The 16,496-nt window shown below is 40.9% G+C and overlaps 1 protein-coding gene across 2 annotated transcripts in view; it reads right to left on the bottom strand.

Moving 5' to 3' along the window:
* LOC149087991 (sodium-dependent proline transporter-like) overlaps positions 1-16,496 on the bottom strand; it is a 118,775-nt gene that overhangs the window by 16,587 nt on the left and 85,692 nt on the right. For both annotated transcript variants that reach the window (XM_089243456.1, XM_089243448.1), the window contains one exon: positions 1,733-1,931. In XM_089243456.1, the coding sequence (XP_089099582.1) occupies positions 1,733-1,931 (199 nt within the window). The remainder of the gene's footprint in view (positions 1-1,732; positions 1,932-16,496) is intronic.

Raw genomic sequence — 16,496 nt, 5'->3', positions numbered from 1 at the left:
TTCTGCAATGAAAAACAACCAACCAATGACCGATCGCAACCGCAGCAGATAAATTAAGTATAAAAAATTGAAAAATATAAAAGTCTCGTGTCATTGTAAAGAAATTATCACCTTAATTCATCAACTTTATACAACTTTAATAACAAAGACAAGCAGCGTGGAAGATACAGTGTCCCACAATTGACTGAAGGTTTTCAAAATGGAATAGTAAGAAAACGGTGACAGTCATTCTTGCGGAATATAAATGCGCGAAGTCAGGATTTTCGGATATTCGTCGTTCATATTGCAAGAGGTTGCATAGTTTACAAAAAAAATTTCCACGTTTCTAAGTACAATATTCGCAGAGATATCGGAATTCAAAAATCGGAGAAAAGTTGGGAAAGAAGCGTTGTCCGTCAGTTTTTGCTCTTCTTTCCCAAGTTTATTTCGTTTTTAGAATTCACATATCTCGGCGAATACTGCACTTAGAAACGTGAATTTTTTTTTATTGACATTCAGAAAAGACAGGGCAACGACTTTCTAATTGGATTTTTGGGCACAGAGTGTTCATATAAAAAAGCTTATTTTCTTTATTATAATAACTATATATCCCCTTGCAACATGAATGACGTTAATGACTTCACACATTTATATTCCGCAAGAATCATTTTAATACCTGCCACCGCTTTCTTTTTATCCCATTTTGAAAACCCTCAGTGGATTGCGTATGTGGTTAGTGCGTTCGCTACTTTCGTTTCTACCATCCTTCCAGATATTGAAATATGTAAAGTTGGTTCTTTTGCATATCGATGGGATATGCAAGGAAGCCAGTGATAGGTAGCATACGGTCGGAGATCAGCTCGTAGTGAGTTCGTAAGTGATATACAGGTGATATAAATATATACTATATATATAAATCATATACAGGATGTCCTATAAATTCGTACATAATTTAAAAATTCATAAAAATTGAAGAAATTGGTATATTTGAATGAGGTTTGCGAAAACATTCTCCCGGAGGAGGATTTTTTTTTTTTTTTTGGTACAGAAAAGAAATTTAGTTCAAATTTTTGTCGATACACGGCACTGCATGAAAGCAAATCAGAGTCCTATAATATACAGGAAGTTCGATTGATTAAAAGCGCATTTGAAACTTTTTGCTGTTATTGGAGTTAACATAAGGTTTTCAATGAGATGCCAAAATTGGTGGGTGAAGCACACTATTGGTGAAGATGTTTTACCTCATGCACGAATCGCCGGCTGAAGGTTTAGGAACGTTTCGGACGTAGAAAAGATTGAAGAAAGGTTCAGGTTCAATCACTTATCGGACATACAGCGTCTTCTATCAACAAAAACCTGAACTTATATTTTTTTCTGTGCAAAGAAAATACCCCTTTAGTGGGAATAACTATAACTTCGAAATGGTCATTCAAATGTATCAATTCCTACTATTTTAAAGAATTAGTAATTAAAAATTAACAATTAAAATTAAACAATTAAAATTAAAAATTAACAATTAATAATTTTTAAGAATAGTCGAATCCCGTTATAACGAACTCCCAAGAGACCGGAGAAATCACTTCGTTATAGGAATTCCAGGTTTTTCCATTGTTTTTATGTAAACTTTAAAAGGGGGGATTAGAAAAGTGTTCGTTAAAACGAGATTTTTCCGCTACGACGGCATTAGTTAAAACGGGATTCGACTGTATTTACGAATTTATAGGACACCCTGTGTACATCGATAGATCCTCACCTCCGCCATTGCGGTAGCACAGGTACGGAAACCGCCAGATGTTTCCCAAGCCGACGGCGTAGCTGAGACACGACAGCAAAAACTCCATTCCGTTGGACCAATTGCCCCTTTCTTTGTTCTCATCGATATCCGAAGACCTGGACAAGCTTATCTCCGGTATGTCCATCTGTGGAGGAGGCATCGCTACTGATCTATTGTCCTAAAAAAAATAATAATAAACAAACATACAGTGCTACTTCGAGAAAAAAAAGAACAGTTAAAATTATTTAAAACGGGACCGACAGTTTAATTGGTGAGTAAAGAAAACGTATATAGATTGACAATGAGGGGAAGGAATTAGGCGCCAGCCGGATTTTTTTAGGAGCCAAGCATCTTTTTCATCCGGGACAGTGATCTCTTTTCCCTGTTGGTAGACATGCCGGAAATTTTCTGTCGTTTCTCAGCCAGGGCCATAATTAGGATTCGGGGGTTGGGAGCAAACGTAACTTTTTCGCCCTGTCTATTATTCAAGTTTATGATTTTAAAACGATGTTTCCCCCATACCCCAAAAAAAATCCTTGCCACCTTCCTCAAGATTATCACCGAGTTTCGGTCCTGTTCTAACCAGTTGGTGCATTCTTTCGCTGCCAAGGCTACCAATTATTAAGGATACGTAATTTTCATATTTACGAAAAGAAATGCGATAAATGCGGAATCTGCCGTTTTTTGAATTATTTTTAAATTATCACTGGCTTATTTATTTTTATATAATACACTCATTGCCATAAAAATTTGCGCACCCAGAAGTCGTCAAAATGAAACGAAATTTTACACATGTAAGTACTACGTTGATATAAGTAACTGATTAGAAAATCCAAGAAAAAGGGATCATTTATTGCAGAAAAAATTACAGATGAACAGAAGTTTTAGTACTCTGTTGGACCCCCCTCTAGCGCGAATGCACGATGCGATACGAGCGGGCATTGAGGCATACAAGTTCCGTATGATGTCTTGAGACATCTCGTTCCACAGTTGCTGTAAATGCGCCTCTAGTTCGATCAACCTCGTAGGGTGTCCAACTTGCCGTCCCAAATGATCCCAGATATGCTCGATTGGTGACAAATCTGGGGATAGAGCAGGCCAGGGAAGGGTGGTAATGTGGCGGAGGCAGTCTTGTGATATCTTTGCTGTGTGTGGCCTAGCATTGTCTTGTTGAAAAATGGCTCCTGGGAGCCCTACCATGAGTGGCAACACATGTGGCTGAAGGATGGTATGAACGTACCGCTGGGCTGTCATTGTGCCATGGATCAATATTAGGGGTGACCGTGTATCGTAAGCAATGGCACCCCGTACCATGACACCAGCTGTGGGAGCGGTGTGTCGCTGTAAAGCGAAGGCAGGATTGAAGCGTTCACCACGGGGCCTCCACACACGAACACGATTGTCATCACTGCTCAAGTTGAATCTCGATTAGTCGCTGAAGACGACCTGGTTCCATTCCGTTGCAGTCCAATCCCGTCGTGCTCGACACCACTCCAAACGGAGGCGTTGGTGGGTAGGTGTCATTGGCAGCACACGTAATGGGCGCCGCGATACCAGGTGTCCTTCAGCCAGGCGCCTTGCGATGTTTCGGGAAGACACAGGGGCCCGTAGTGAAGCTGCTGCCTGTGTATGGATAGCGGCCAATGAGGCAGTTGGCTCTACGCGTGCGTTTCGGATGATGTGACGGTCTTCTCGACGACTGGTCTGTCGAGGGCGTCCTGAACCTGGTCGCCGTGTAAATGACGTCTCTTCTGTCCACTGGTCCCAACACCTCCTCACAGTAAAATCAGAACGGCCTAGTTGACGAGCTACTCGCCGAGCTGACCACCTAGCTTCCATCATCCCGATGATTCTTCCCCTATCGAACTCTGACAACTGCTCATATGGTCTTCGACGGCGGCGTAACGGCATGTCTACCTCAGCATTTCCTTTGCAAACGATTAAATACACTCCAGCAAGCTCTGCTTACCTGTTTTATACTCCAAGGAGAACGAAGTTCAACGCCCTCTAGTGGCATTACGCAATCACGCTGCATTTCTAATCATTTGCATATCTGCCCGACATGTACCTTCAGGCCAACTTTCGTTTCGATCCCACAATTATTTCTTGGTGCGCAAATTTTTATGGCAATGAGTGTACTTATGTTTTTTAGTGAAGTACGATTTGCATTTTTCGGTTCCTGCACACAAAGAAACACCTTGAATCAAATCTAATCAAATGAAAAATACTTTTGCATATGAATGCAACATTTTTGACTTTTCTTGCGAAATTTGTATTTTTTATTTATGAAAATTTACGTATCTCTACCCATTATATAGCCGAGACCTAGTTTAGAACCCATTTCGAACGTCTAAATCGAAAAATAACCATGCCCCAGCTGCGATTTAAACCCACACCTGCTGGAATAATAATTGATTTACGGACACGATTAATACAATCAAACCTCGTTAATAAGTCACTCTTGGGAGACCAAAAATATGACCTCGTAAGCGGAGTGATTCGTTAAATGGAGTAAGCCATGGCTGCACTGACTCCTATCCCCTTATTGGTGCATTCATGCAGAAAAAAAAATTTAGTTATTCAAACGAGTTCCGTCATGAAAATTGATTAATAGAGTTTTTCTTTAATCAATTAATGTTTATTTGCTAAATTTTTACGCATTTGAATAACACAAAGTATTAGTTTTTTCGATCTTTAGAAATTCGTAAATTATGCAGTGACAGAAAGAGGATGGAGGCTTCAGTGGCTTCTGCTTGAAGTTGTAGGTAGATCTTTGACGTGATAAAGAGTGAAAGTTGGGCTCATCCTGTATATCGTACGAAGAGTTTCGTATTTGTATGGTAATTTTCCCATGAGTACTTTCACAAAAAGTGACTTCTTAAGCGGAGTGGGGTGACGCATTATCAGGAGTTTACTAACATTATAACCCCATAGAGGATGATTGGGATATCCAAAAAAGTGACCTGGTAAGTGGAGTGATGTGTTACCCGGGTGACGCACTAACGAGGTTTGACTGTACACCACCCACACTGAGAATACATGGAAGACAGACTGAAATTATCATCTTTTCCAGCAACTCATAATATTCCGATACGATTACTCCCTACTTTCTATTTCTACGCCACGAAAATAGTGTTACGGCTCACTAAGGTTACACATATTTTTAGATAAGACATTATTTTTTTCTTAGTATAGAAAGTGTATTAAAGCTATGTGCGTTGCGTTAAAAATTCCAATAACTAAAGTTACCAGAGGCATAGTAGAGTTTTATTTTTTCTCCTCTCTGTCAAAGCTAGAACAGCTCATCTCTTACGTGTGTATGTACGACGTCTCCACAGGTATCCAGATTTAGCTTTTCCCTCATGTCAAGATCAGGCTTACGTAAAAATGGAAACACAGAGAGTGGGGAGACAAGCGACGTTAAGGAAGGGGGGGGGGGGGTAAACCAAAGCAAAAGGCATATTTGAGTCAGGGGCGGACGCATAACGCCTGGAAGAATTGAGGGCAATTAACTTCTTTTTTAACATCAACGTATTCTTCTTCCTTTATTTCTGCTGGGCACTGTATTCGTTCCTCCAACATACACAAAGGTAGTTTTGTTTGTTTTTCCCCGCCTCCCCCCCCCCCGATTCTGCACAACTGAACCAGGTTAACACTCTATAAATGAATCAATGATGATAATAACAAAATTACTACAGTACCTAAATATGAAATGCAACCAGGGCCGCAAAAACATACTTCGCCAGTCGGAACAAGTACGTACAGTAAAAGTCCGTTATAATGAGCACGGCTTATAATGATAATCTCGTTATTACGAGTAATTCGAAAATGATTGTCGAAGAGCTAATGTTAAAGATACAAAAACTATTCGCTTATAGCGAGTTATTAATGAATGAAAATCACAACACATTCGCTTTAACGACAACGGAAGCTCTCGACCCCCCCTCCCTTGACTTTTATCAAATATTTGCATATGTTACTGATTTTTGCCGAATATTTTAGTCAAAGCAGCGAAATCCGCATGCGCGACCATAGGCAGGAAATCAAGTTAATAAGAAATGATAGAAATACAGTTGTAGAGTAGGCCAAAGTACTATAAAACTACCAGGGTAGAGCCCTGACAGATGACGACCGGACCAGGAGAGCTGATCACTTCGAGTATGTCAAAATTTGAGTTTGTACGATAATGATCCTCAAATGAAGAATCCAGTGATGGAAACACCGTCAATGCAAAAAGTTCCCGGACTCAATTTTTGATGATCTTGGTTTGCAAAACATGAAATAACTCGAAATAGTTTGTAAAACACTATGAAATCTCAAACTAATCCTAAATAATTATCATTTTGTTGTAAATTATTGTCGTTTATTCCTCTTAAAAGAGATTTTTCCTCTCAGTATGAAGAAGATAATGAAAGCTACCATCATACGCATTCTGTATTGGTATCGTCCAGAAGTTTGAACGATTCATTTACGTACAGGTATGAGCACGATTTTCGTTTTAAATTTTTATTGTGCATCACTAACAGGATATCCCGTATATGTAAATACGAAAATGAATATTAAGGGGGGGAAACAAACCAAAATGACTGAATCACAGACAATGAGAGAGGAGCCTTTTGGTGAAGCCCAAAAACAACTAAGACACCCTTCTGAAATGTATTACAGCGTCGTCATCTCTTAACATCATTACCTTCATTCGACATTTCTTTTGTTCTCGTTTCCGTTGATTCATGTGACTCACCGGGAACGTGTTTTCTTTTTCCGTTTAAAGAAGAACGTTCAAAGAAAGACAGAAGTTTTCTGAATTTCTATTCTTAGTGATTTCCTAATGACGCAACAGCTTGTTTTATTATTCTAGCTTTTTTCTTCCTCCCTAGGTCTCATAAGCACGCGCCCCACGAACAAAACGAAAACAAACAAATCCAAAACATTTCCTATAAAAACGGTATAATGTAGGCGTTTTGTTTTTGTTTCCTCATACACAGAGGTTTTCAACGCGATCCAACTAATGAGTATCAGGAACCTTCGACACAATGTAAACAGAATATAGTGGCGTTACAGAATATAGACAGCAGCTACAGTGGCGTTGGAGTTAGCGGGTGAAGCACTAACAGTATTTTGCAGGACGGGAAAGAGCACCAGCAGAATTGAAATTGAAATTCTCCCCCCACCCTGTCACGGGTGCTCAACATTTTTGATAGTGCGGGCCACTTCAATGATTTGAAAACCTGTCGCTGGTCAATCAAATAATTAAGTACCCTGTCACGGGTCACTTCCTTGGTTTGATAAACCGTAGTGGGCCGCAATTAAATAATATGTTTCGTGACTTTGAATGTTTTTTATACTTTATACTAGGGGGGCTCTGCCCCCCTGCCGCCTTTGGCGGCCAACCCCCCCCCCCCACCCACTTCTCTCCCGGACATATCTTGTTTATTTCGTCCCACTTCATCAGCGTGCTATGGAAAAGGGGAAAGGGACGTGTGAAAGCACCAGCCTACTGAAGAAGCGAATTTTAATGAAAATAATAATAAAGCAACAAAAAACAAATGAGATTCATCAAGTATCCCCAGAAAACTTCCCAATGGGGGTCCCCAGATTCAATTCGCTGAATTTCAGTGGGGCCCCACACTGGATATATCTTGGGCTACCGATGTGTTGCAAATTTTACAATGTTAAACCACAAAAATCAATGAGATACATTCAGGGGCACCGAATTACAACCTGCCAACATTTCCATGAAGCCCTGACCTGCAAGCTTGTCGGACACCCCCCTGTGAGAATTTTTCATTTTTATCAATTTTACAACGAATAAAATCCAGGGCCCACATCCCGTAGCGGGGACACAATACGCAGATTTTTAGTGGGGCCCCAGACTGGCTATATCTCGGGTTTCGGCTGTGGCAAATTCTACAACAGAAAAGAATGAGATTCATCCAGGGCCTCCAAAATCAAACCTGTAAACATGGGCCCCCCGACTTGGAAGCTTGTCGGTCATCCCCCGGTGCGAGTGCCATGAAAAATTTTAATTTGTATTCGTTTTACGAACGAATAAAATCCAGGGCCCCCAAACAATTACCCGGGACACCAATTCGCATACTTTTGGTGGGGCCCCAGACTGGCTTTATCTCGGGCTTCCGCTGTTGCAAATTCTACAACAGAAAAGAATGAGATTCATCCAGGGCCCCCAAAATGAAACCTGTAAACATGGGCCCCGACTTGGAAGCTTGTCGGTCATCCCCCGGAGCGAGTGCCATGAAAAATTTTCATTTGTATTCGTTTTACCAACGAATAAAATCCAGGGTCCCCAACCAATTACCCGGGACACCAATTCGCATACTTTTGGTGGGACCCCAGACTGGCTTTATCTCGGGCTTCCGCTGTTGCGAATTCTACAACAGAAAAGAATGAGATTCGTCCAGGGCCCCCAAAATGAAACCTGTAAACATTGGCCCCGACTTGGAAGCTTGTCGGCCATCCCACGGAGCGAGTACCATGAAAAATTTTCATTTGTATTCGTTTTACCAACGAATAAAATCCAGGACCCCCCAACCAATTACCCGGGACACCAATTCGCATACTTTTGGTGGGGCCCCAGATTGGATATATCTTTTGCTTCCGCTATCGAAATTTTTCAACGTTAAAGCAGCAAGAAAACAATGAGATCCATCAAAGGCCCCTGGAAATGAAAACTTTTTACTTATACATGAAATCTTCCCCGGGTACCCCGACCCTGTGTTGGGAGCACTGCTGTTGTGTGTGTATATTATACATATATATACCTCTCGGCATGGACCTCCCCCCCCCACAAAGGAAGGGCTGACAGGGGCCACAACGATTCTTATCACTTTTTGATTTTTCACACTATAAATTAATCACAGAGGGGCCCCTGAAAAGCTGGTTTGGGGGCTCGAAATCTAAATTCCAGCCTAAGGGCTCTGCTGTAGGATGTAGGAGCCTCTTGGTACATGCACATAACATGGTCCCGATGGGTCAAATGGGTCCCGATATGTGAATATCGACCCAATATCGATATATGATATATGATATCATATCGATATATGAATATATGAATATGAATGTACGATATATGAATGTGAATATCGATATATGAATCGAACCGACTTCCGTAACAGATTTCCGTCACTCAAAAATTTCACCCACTTCCGTCACTCGGTTGCTTAGCAACAGGCCCTTTTCGAGTTTGTTTGTGATTTTATATTATAGAATAGATTGCATGGGGAAAATTCTAGGACTAAAGCTAACGTAATTTTTTCACAAGATTACGCTAGATGGTGGTGCAATTTTAATCAGAGGCTCGTTCGAAGTCACACTGGAAGGGCCCCTGCGAACAATCATTTAGTTAATTTTTCCCAAAATTGAGTTTCGAAATCAATTCGGGCCACAGGCCATGGGTTGCCACGTAGATTTGAGAGAAAATACCATTATTTACCTAATTAATATTACCAAATTTCGTGGTTTGTTTACATTAATTGGTACCTCATGTTATTAGCATATCGTGAATATGAAAGTAAATTTTTGAAAAGTTTTGTAAGAGGTATTTTATCAAACTTTCATAGTGTAATCCCGGCCTTACAGAGATTGGGAGGAGGCTGGGCTGATCTCAGCATTGCCTAAATAAGAGGATTTTAAGGGGGACGAGATATTTCGTAATTGTCAAAATAGAAGGCATCAAGTTAAGAGATATCTCGTCATTGCTGCTGGGAGGGTTGAGAGGCGGGTGGTAGACGATATATAGGAAGAAGTTTGCAAAACTCTGTGATATACTGTATAATGACGATCACCCTCAACGTTAATATGAACAAAAAATCCAACGTGTGCGCATGACTCGACTTCAGACATAATCACTGGAGGGTTCAAGATGTGGTAAAAACAATTCAATATTATGCCCCAGATTAGAATTTAGAGATGTGTGGTTTGTGTGTAATGCTAAAGTGTGCTTTGCCATGGAGAAATCAGACTCAGTCAGGGCTTGATAAATCTCAGGCGCCAGGTCACCATGGCGACTATAAAATTTTCTTTGTGTAGTTACTAAATTTGAGTCGATTAGATTAGAATAACACAAAATGTTTGGAATTTATACCAACATGAAAGACGGGGGTCACTATAAGTCAGAAGAAACATTATTATGGTCCCGTTTTTTTCCAGTAAAAATTTTAAAATTGTTCTGGTGCCTAGATTTTATTGCAATTTCTCAAACCCTGAACCTAGTCTACTTGAAAAAGTAAGTTGGAGCCTAAATTTATTTTCCCTATACGCCAAGTCTTGGCTTACATACAGTAAGGATGATGTCACGAACCAGAAATCATTATATATTTCTATAAGCTATATAAAAAACCCAATTGAGCAGGATGGCCGGGTTTCTAAAAGGCGAAACAGGGACATCTAGCCAATTCTAGCCAACTATCGCTAATAATCGCAAATTTTTAGCTTAATGTTGAAAATTAACTACCACTAGCGCAACCGAATTACATTATAGTCAATTGTCGTTATAACGACCATGCCATTGGAACGACCGGGAGGAAAAGTCTCAATTTCTTGATATAACGACTATCTCGTACGTTTTGCTTACGGTATAACGACCATCCGATATAAGGTCCGTTTTTGATGGAACGATGAGGTAGTTATAACGAGCGTCGATTGTATTGCGTTCTTTCAGAGGAAGACAAAAACTGGCACGGACGGGCCTTTCTTTCTGGTCACCCTCGGGATTAGGGTTATATTTGTGAACAGTCCCAAACAAAACATAAAAAAATATATAGGAAGAGACAGGGGAATGGAGGTCTACGAAGGAAACTTTTTTCGAGTCGAGAGGAAGACACACAAATACAGAGGCGAGCCGTGATCTAATTTTAACCGTTATGAAGACAGAAAGCCGTTCTTTTCCTTAAAACGAGTTGACGATTCTAAGCATGCAGCACAACAGGGTGGGAGAAAAATATAATGCAGTACAATATTAGGAAATGAACTAACATCTTCACAAAATGTGAGAAACGAAAGTAAATGTCAAGAATCATAAAAGGAAGCGTTCATTTGAAGAACTTGGGTCGAAAAGATGGCGTCTACCACGAAATCAAGAGATTCCATTAACTATAAATTGGAAGGGGAAAGCTTTTTTGTTATGAGGATATGTTCAGTAAGAGTAAGCCTACCCATGAATCAAACACAATTAAATGTCGACTGCTTCTAGGACGCTCCGTAGCACCCATTTTGTGACTGGGGTGACGCGAACGTGCTCTGAATTCATAACAATGAGCAGTTTAAGAAAATAATGCGTAATCGCAAGTCCATGAACCAGACTATTAATAACAGAATCCCTCACCAGACCAGATCCATCATTAGCACTAAAATGGGGAGGGGGGGGGGGGTTATCAGGAACATGCGGTGTCGATGACCACAAACGAACAAGAAATAAAAAAGAAGTCACTGGAAGTACAATATGGATGCGGACAATACAAACTAGGTAGGGTAATAAAAAGGGGAGTGAAAAAGATGTTTAATAGAAGACGAAAACTATTTATTGTGTGGTAGAGGCGATAAAAAAACACCAAACAAGCAATTTTGGTCATAGAATGTGTGGTCGAATCACAATAGCAAAGGCGGAGGAGGGTGTTTTTACAGCGCGGCAGAACAGCATCTCACCAAACAGCAAATACACTCGTGTGTAAAATTAAGAGAATTTGCACATTGTGTCTATTTGAGGCATCATGTTGGACGGCCGCACATCCCTCCATGTGTTGGACAGAGGGTCCCTGACTGCTAGGAGGTATAGAAAATTAGAGTCCTATGTTCGACTTTTCAGGGGCCCCAGTCCCCATCAGGTTCACCTCGTCAACGATTGTCTGGAAAATAAGAATATTCGGGGTATGGATTGGCCAGCGAGATCTCCTGACCTAAACCCTACAGAACATGTTTGGGACGCTCTTGGGAGGGCTATTGCATCTTGCCATTTCCCCCCCCCCCCTCCGAGAAACATCCCGGAGCTGAAAACTGCAGAAGTGGGACCGATTGCCTCAACTGCCTCGTGTTCAGGTATGCCATCGCGCTGTGCGACCCTCTATTAGACACATTTTCGGTTCGATCTCGAAACGTGGATTTCGGACATCCCTGCAATGACGAGCTTTACTGGCAATCATGCGTGCGTATTATCACTTTTGTGTGGTACGTCTCTTTCTCTGTTATAACTGTGTATTATCCGCACCAAATTTCATCAAAATCCGTCGAGTGTAAATTTTTTCCGTCGGATTCGCTTCGATATCTGCTATTAACCATTCGAGGGTGAATGGGGGTTGTAATGTGGTAAGCCTCCACATGGATAAAGTAAAATCTACCACTAATAACAAGTCATTGTACAGCTTGTCATTGTTAGACGAAACGTGACCTTGATGGTCCGCACACAATTAAAAACCCAACTCCAATCCAGACGGGATTAGAGAAGATATACCGGATATATCGATGAATGAACGAACGGACTGGTGTAGTGCTGCTGCGCACTCTCCGAAAACCACCCTCCACCACTTTTGTTATTGCAATTCGATCACAAATTCTATCACCAAAAATGTTTTTTTGGGTGTCTTTTAATCACTTCTTAGTTCACTTTATTTATTATTTGAAAAACAATAACAAAACAAGCTGCTGTACCATGAATTTGGAATCACCCCGTATAGGTCACAATTATGTGCATCTCACAGATCCAATGTATATATATAAGCTATTAAAGCAGTTTCCAATAAGAGACAACAGAGATTCCTCAACAGAAAACGTGCACTACGAGACGGCGACGATGATACGCAAATGTTCTGAATTATTATTTTTTACACCAATGACAAAACGCGCACACGTCATGGGTCGTAAATCAAACGAACGCAGATGAATCTCATCAGAATGAGGTCCTCGTTCTAAAATCGGAACTATGTGGTCCAACACGCACTTCACACGCGACTACGCTCACACAACCATGCGAGTGAGACATGCTCAGTTTAAAAAAAAAAAAAAAACTGCTCTTCTCCTATAAAAGTACACGACATAGATACACACAAATACAGTCAAAGGGTCGATCTGGACTGTCGAGTCAGTCAGTCGGTCGGTCGGGAACAAGGGGGGAAAAAAGTGAATAAAAGACGAGAAGAAGGAAACCCTTTGGTTTCGACGGAAGCATTGGTGCCAAGATTTTTCTTGGTACCAACGCATGAGAAGACCTTGTTGGGCCGGTGCCACTGACTATTCTCATCGAGAATTAGAAACATCCTTTATTCACGAAGACGCAACGTATACATAAACGAACCGGAAATTTTATTAGTAATCTTGTGCGCACCTGTTACGCACCCCACCTTTAACTGCAAGATTTTACAGATAAGATGCGGTATTGCGGACAGCAAAATAATGTCACGTACATCAACCCCGATAGAAAGAGAGACATCATTTAAAATGCACGAGAAGAAACCTTCTGAGGACAATCCGTATGATTCTGCCAGACAAGTTTTTCAAAAACGGGCGATTGGGGCATCAGATCAGGAGGTGTTGTGGGTGCGTAATTAGAAGCGTTGCAGTGCGGTCTGGTGGACATCGTACTGGATCCAGGTCCGAAACCCCATTGGCGGTACAGTGGTGGTCGGATGATGCTGGTTTTCTGTGGATATCTGGTTTGGGAGCCGAATGCGAGCCAGTCTACCATTTGAAAAAGTCTCTGCAGAGAGCAGGCAGATTTTCACTAGGATACTCACGCAAAGTGAATGAACATGAATGAATTTACAAGGAAAATTCAAGCATTCTACCACCTTTAGTTCAAAATAGGGAAGACAGATGGCAGCACCGGAAAGAACACGAAGCAAACGCGACTCTGATGACATTAGCACGTTAGGGCCGTTCAGATATAGTCACTCACACAATACGTTTCGACATGCACCGATTCGTTTGAAATTACACCGACGAATGTGTACGAGACTAAGTAATGGTCTATTCTCTAGATCAGTTTCCCCAACCTTTTGAAGTTCGTGGCACCCTTGAGAATAACATCAAAAACTTGGGGCACCCTTCCTTGAATTCAGAATACAGTTTATATACTACGACAAAAAACACTTATTGAAAATACGTCAATGGAGTTTTGTTCGATTAATCATAAATATGAAACTTTTGATTGATGCTTAAGAGCTCAGATTTTGATATCAGACAGCATATGGCAGCGAAACGCGCATATCGTCCTCACGGTCTTGTGTGCAGTCTATTTCTTTCTTTATATTTTCATGTCTCCATAGCAGAAAAGGCAGAAAAGGCTCGCATAGATATGATGTTTAAAAGGGCAAAAAGTGCGTTAATTGCTTTCTTCATGAGATTAGGATACTCCTCACTCAATCCAAGACACAAAGCAGCCACCGGCGCCTCACTCTTGGTGAACATGCCTTTAAGTGTGGAATCAGCGCAAAGATCAATCGACTCGTTGGCAAGCAGTGAAATATGTTTCCTCCGCACTAACTGCGAAATCAAATGGTGAGACAACCCAGTCGAGATTCTCAGTGTGGAAAGAGAGTGAAAGTACATGTGTATTGCGTCTTGCAAAAGGAGGCCCTCCAGCTTATCTGTAGATGTCTCTCTCTGCTATTACTATGAAGATTTCGACAGCTTCACACATCACTTGCCGGGTGAGCACACTAGACTACAAAGCCAAGGAATCCTCGTTCCTTCTCGTGTGCTCTGAACGGGGCCGTACGTACATAAAAGTCTAGCAGCAGAGAACAACAGGCCTACAACGGTATACTATTCCATCATTACACATTAGATTTATTCCATCATTACATTAGTTAGAAAAACTGATGGCGGATGGCAGCACTACACATAAAAAAACATTACGCGGAATTCACGGAAGGTTGACTACACGCACATTCCAACATGTGCCAATTCGTTAGCAGTTCCGCAGAGGAATCAGTGCCATCTTAACCCGGGCACGGCCCGGAGGCTTCACAAAAACGTGGTCTGGTAAAAATTTTCTAGAATTCACCAGGCAGGGCCTCAGAAAAACTACATGGCCCGGGGGGGCCCATGATGCTCTTAAAACGACCCTAAGAGGAATATGGACGAGGTGCATGTCTGATTTAGTAGTAGATAGCGACTTATTCATTAAGTATGTCATGCATGAGAGTAATTAATTCGACTTAATTTATTTTAAGACCTTGAATGGACCGAAATATTTTTTTTGATTATTCAAGATATTATTTCCTCCATAATATTTCGCGGCACACCGGTTAGGAAAGTCTGTTCCAGAGTCTGGCCCAGTGGTTCTCAAATGTCTTGAAGAGCGACCCCTTCTTCACACGAATTTTATTTTATTGCTTCCCCTCCCCCCTTTCAACTTCAGTTAAAGTTTAATCGACTGATGGCGCTGCATCAATACTATTCATCTGTGCGTAACCAACCCTGCATTTTCCGGTTTTTGTTTTTTTTTTTGAAAACCGACATTCAGTACTCGCGCTTGTTTGTGTGTATGCAGAGGTTACATCAACCTGTGCCCGACAACCAATGAAAATTGAATGATTGTAGAGTTTTAATGAGGGGAGTTTCCTTCTTTCCAGCCAACCAGTAGTTTCTAATTTATTAGGTATTGTTTTACTTTGAAATATCGAGTGCGTACATGAATAATAAGTAACTCAGCTAAGAGTTAAGGTGTGTTTCAGGTTTGACACAGTGAAACCTCGATGTGAAAACAAAATTCCTGAGCTGCGGACTAAGTAAAAATACATCGTAGAGTAAAAGTATTGTCATATCGAGAGGTAGCATTGTGTAATCAATCATCAACACTAAATTCATGCTGTCGTTGACATCTCTTCAGAATTAGTGTTGTTAGTACCACCGTAAAATGCATTCACAAGTATTCGCGACAAAAAAAATATAATTGATTAGCTGATTAAATACTGATGTCCTCCCACTTTAAAAGACACATGTGGGGGAGGGGGGGGGGTATACACCTACGCAGTACCCCCCCCCCCAAAGAAAGATGGTCTAAAATTGGGGAAAAAAATCTTTAATTGTTGTTTTAACCAATTGCTGTGATTTTTAAGCGCTTTTTGAAGGTTAAAAGCTTTTGGAAGAGTAGATTAACTTTGTCCAAAAATATTAAGAAGTCACCAACGTATAAAGGAAAATATACGAAAATTACAAAAAAAACTCCTGATTCATTTCGACACACAATGGGTGTCGTCTTCAGAGGGAAAAAAATATTTAACCACTAATTATACGCTGACCGAGGATCCCACTTGGGTTGAATACCAAATCTCAAATCTCGGTCGTTCAGCGGAAAAAAGTACGTCTCTTCACTTCAAACGTCGTGGTCAGAATGAAACTGAGAGTATGCGGGTAAGATTAATGCAGCGCAATGACTGGGCACTTGCAAAATGGAGACACCCGATTGGTCTATTCAAATTTTCTTAGAATTCCCGCTCGCAATGAATCTAAGCCATGGCGCTGCGATCGGTCATGTTGATTTATTGTAGTTTTCTAATTTATTTTTGAATGGCCGAATATATATATATGCCTTTGTAGAAGTCTAAATCAGCAGTGGAATTTGCGGAAAACTTGATTTTTAGCGCGGCGAGCATGTTCATTTAATCTAGTTTTTATGGGTCTTCTCGTTTGGTCTATATAACCAAGAGGGCAATCAACACATGGAATTTAATAAATGCCTCATTGTGTATTCTGTGGTCTTCTTTAGTGAGGGCTTGAAACAAGTTTTTAG

The sequence above is a fragment of the Pholcus phalangioides genome, unplaced genomic scaffold (assembly GCF_987345545.1).
Source record: "Pholcus phalangioides strain wild (caught in Gottingen) unplaced genomic scaffold, Ppha-v1.0 ptg000003l_1, whole genome shotgun sequence".
Taxonomy (NCBI): Eukaryota; Metazoa; Arthropoda; class Arachnida; order Araneae; family Pholcidae; genus Pholcus; species Pholcus phalangioides.
This window is presented reverse-complemented; position numbering and strand designations above follow the sequence as displayed.